The 3,835-nt window shown below is 39.9% G+C and overlaps 1 protein-coding gene across 2 annotated transcripts; it reads right to left on the reverse strand.

Annotated features, from left to right (window-relative positions):
- Positions 1 to 673: 673 nt before the first annotated feature.
- On the reverse strand, positions 674 to 3,835 carry LOC112015918 (probable receptor-like protein kinase At1g11050). 2 transcript variants are annotated; one of them, XR_010628815.1, is made up of 2 exons: positions 1,181 to 3,834; positions 674 to 964 (listed from the first exon to the last, which is right to left on the reverse strand). XR_010628815.1 is itself a non-coding variant. In XM_024048383.2 (2 exons), the coding sequence occupies exons 1-2, from the start codon at positions 3,582 to 3,584 to the stop codon at positions 946 to 948; spliced, it is 1,980 nt and encodes a 659-aa protein (XP_023904151.2). In that variant the 5' UTR covers positions 3,585 to 3,835; the 3' UTR covers positions 674 to 945. The 2 variants fall into 2 exon arrangements, 1 of the variants encoding a protein (XP_023904151.2); XM_024048383.2 differs by having other exon boundaries at positions 1,624 to 3,835.

Below are 3,835 nucleotides of genomic sequence, written 5' to 3' on the forward strand. Positions count from 1 at the left end.
TATATATAGAGACATAATTATTCATTGATTTAAGCATCAAAGGATCGATGTCCTTTTTGCATATGTTCATTGTCCACGTCAACAATGCAACCAATTGATTCATCAATCTTGAAAAGTAAAACTATGTATATAAATATGCAATAAAACAAATGCAAACTCTTGCTTTCCACCACTTATTAAAAAAAATAACACCTCATGTTCTCCACCATTTTTTTAAGAGTAAATGTCACAAACATTATCTTATTATTAAAACTCTTCAACTAAGTTATTATGAAAATTGTTGTTTGAAATGTGAGATTTGGCCCTGTGATCGATTACCCCCCTCCCAAAAATAAAAAAAAAAATGAAAAAATAAAAAGAAGAAGAAGCAGGAGGAGGAAAGTACCTTTTGAATTCCAAGTGCTTGATGTTGTCTCTTTCTGCTCAACAACAAATTCAACTTGATGATCACTTGTTTAAGCATTTGATGGGAATACAAACAATTTAATCATATAAATATTTGGGTTCATTCATTGTTCTAATCATCATCCATCTCCCCAGGCTATCATTTTACCTGTGAAATTGATTAAAATGATATAGGGGTTTTTCTATACTGCATTATAAAACTGAAAATATAAAAGAGAAGGAAAAACTCTTTCTCAAACCCTTCTCTACAAAAAAAAACCAACTGAGCTTGCAGCACAACAACAAAGTGGTCAATGATTTCCATTTCCAAATGACAGAGGATTACTTATGCAGGCTATCCAAGCCTCAATCTATAATTCATTGTAACAGAGAGACTCTAACCTTGTATGTACATTTCAATACAGAATCTTTACAAGCTTGAACTGCTATCTAAATTCAGGTTTAGTTTTTACATATTTCCTTAATCTACAGAAAACCTATTACAAGAAGAAAGAAGTGGAAGGGTGAAATCTTCCCAGTACTCAAACCCTACTGAAGTGCTCAACTCTCTCCAGCAAACCTGTGAAATGCAACAACCATTAAGCTTGCGACTTCCCTTTGATGACAAATGGTTCTTGAAGTCAACACAACAACACAGCCAATGGAAGCTTCATAAAGAAGAAGAAAGAAAGAAAGAAAATAAACCAAAAAATTTTACAATTCAATATGTAAAAGTACCGATAGCAAGGTTACAAGGGTGAATTTCCTTTTCAGTGAGATCCCAACTAGTCCTTACATTTTCACACAAGGAGGAAGAATATATGAGAAAATAAGGAATCCTTCATGTAAGATGCTAATTGTTGAATTCCGAATTCTCTCTTGTTTTCCCTCCAAGTTAAGTTTGCTTCTTGGCACAGATACTGTTTGCTCATGCCCATCTTCAAATTCTTTGATTGTGCTGCTAAGTGCTAAGTCTACTTGCCTCTATTTTCAGGAGGTATATACTATGGCTATCAATATTGCCTTACAACTTTATGAATATAATCAACCCTTCACCTATATAGTCTGGTATGGCCTCCTAGAACCAGTATAATGCTCTTTGGTCATGACCAATATATGCATTTAAATGCTATAACACAATAAATCCATGCAAGGAATGGCCTCCATGCACATGGCTTCCACGTCTCTACAACCTTTCAGCAGTCCATAAATTGTTAAAACTATAACTTTCTTGATTACCTGAGCATGTCCCCGCTATTTAATCGTGGCCCACTTAGTGTTGGCGATATGCTGAAATTATTAACATTGCCACAAAACGATGGATGCCCAAGAGGCGTTGGCCTATCTGGAATTGCTGGAACCTCAATATCTCCTTCCAACATTTTAAGTGCATCCAAAATGGTTGGCCTCAAAGCAACCATCACATGAGCACACAAAATTCCAACCATAACAAATCTCTCCATTACGCTCTTTGGATTTGAATTCACAGAATCGTCATTTTTCGACAGAGAAGCTTCTAAAGCCTCTTCCACTTTTCCAGCTTTTACCAAAGACCAAGCCCAATCTGTTATCAGAAATGCACGTGGTGATCCTGATGACAAATCAAGAGCTTTTCTCCCACACATTATCTCCAAAATCACCACCCCAAAACTATAAACATCACTCTTCTCAGTCAGCTGTCCATAGAGTGCATACTCCGGGGCCAAGTACCCGTGTGTTCCAGCCACTCTGGTTGTGAGATGAGACTGACCCTCCTTGATCTGCTTTGCTAGCCCAAAATCTGCCACTCTTGCTCTCATATCTGCATCCAAAAGTATATTTGTGGCCTTGATATCTCTATGATATATTGCAGGCTTCACTCCATAGTGCAAATAAGCTAACCCCTTGGCAACATCCAAGATTATGCTTTTCCTTTGAGGCCATGTCAATGGTGACTTCCCCATTCCACTAGCACCCGACGGAAACAAATGATCATCAAGATTGCCATTAGGCATGTAATCGTATACAAGGTACCTTTGACTTCCCCTCTCATCATACTCCTCGTACCCATCAACCACACAACACCCTCTAAGTGGAACAAGATTCCGGTGCTTCAAATTGCTAATAATCTCAACCTCATTGCAAAACTCAGCGTCTCCTTGAAAATCAGACTCCACAACCTTCTTCACTGCAACCACAGTCCCATCCACTAAGGCCCCTTTAAAAACCATTCCAAATCCACCTTGTCCAATAAAATTCTTCTGCGAAAAATTATCAGTCGCCTTCTCAAGCTCCTCAATTTTGTACCAGATTGACCCGGTATTTGGCCTCACTCTTAACTTAGACCCTTGTTCCTCCAAATCATGACCGTACATCAAATTAGACCCCTCACCCTTCTTCCTCCTCCACCTCCTATCATACCAAAAATACATCCCCAACAAACAAGACATAACCGCAACAGCAGCCCCAGCTCCTGTTAACCCAAAAACAAGCCCCGAATGACCCTTATCCCCACCCTCTTCTGAATTAAGTTGTAAACCAAGAGGACATGTCAAAACACTATCACTCTCAGGTCCATATTCATTAACAATACCAGCAGCATAAAGAACAGCAAAGTAAAAGCAATCTTTAGCTTGAGAGGTATTACCATCTCTAGCAATCAATTCTTTCGTAACCTGGTACCCAGCTGCGACGCAAGCATCACAGGAAGTGAGATCAGTGAGGTCAGACTTGCAACCTGAGTCCAAAGCAGTAGTGGGTCCAAGCTTATTGACCCAATCTTTGGTAGTCTCTATGTGGGCACAGACGTTTGGTGAAATCACAAGCCGAAGAGGATCGAGCTCGGGGCAAGAGGAGACAAGTGCGGTGGGGAGTGAAAGTGCGGTGATTTTGGATTGGAAATCATTGAGACAAGAAGTGGAAGTTGGGAGGTCAGGGAGGTTGAAAAGTGAGGTTTCTTTGAGGCGATGGGCAAGGCCTATGCCCAAGAGGGACAAGAGGGTTTGACAACATGTTTGTGTGGTGGCTACGTTTTGGGCAGTTGTGTCGTGTATGGTTTCTGTGTTTTGGCAAAGGGATTGGTTCCATGGGATTCTTAGGACATAGCTAAGATCCATTGGACATGTAGCGGAGGTGTTTGAATCTGCTGAGGTTAATAAAGAGACAGAACATAATAAGAGTGAAAGAAGCAATAGCCCAAAATTAGCAACAAGATTCTTCATGGCTCAGTTGTATGGTGTGGTGTGGTGTGTGTGTGTGCTTGGATTCTGATTTCAGAGAGATATGGGTTATTAACTAGAACTGGAAAGGGGTGGCAGGCTGGCAGCCACTGATGATTCTTACAAGAGTTTCAGATTTTTTTTTTTTTTTTTGAGAGAGAGAGGAGATTCAGTTTTGGTCAAACACACAGGCTTATCATCAGCAGTTCATCTCTGGCTGCTGGGAATGGTGTCAGTGTCCCACTGGCAATATT

This window comes from Quercus suber, unplaced genomic scaffold, assembly GCF_002906115.3.
Source record: "Quercus suber isolate HL8 unplaced genomic scaffold, Cork oak 2.0 scaffold_68, whole genome shotgun sequence".
Taxonomy (NCBI): Eukaryota; Viridiplantae; Streptophyta; class Magnoliopsida; order Fagales; family Fagaceae; genus Quercus; species Quercus suber.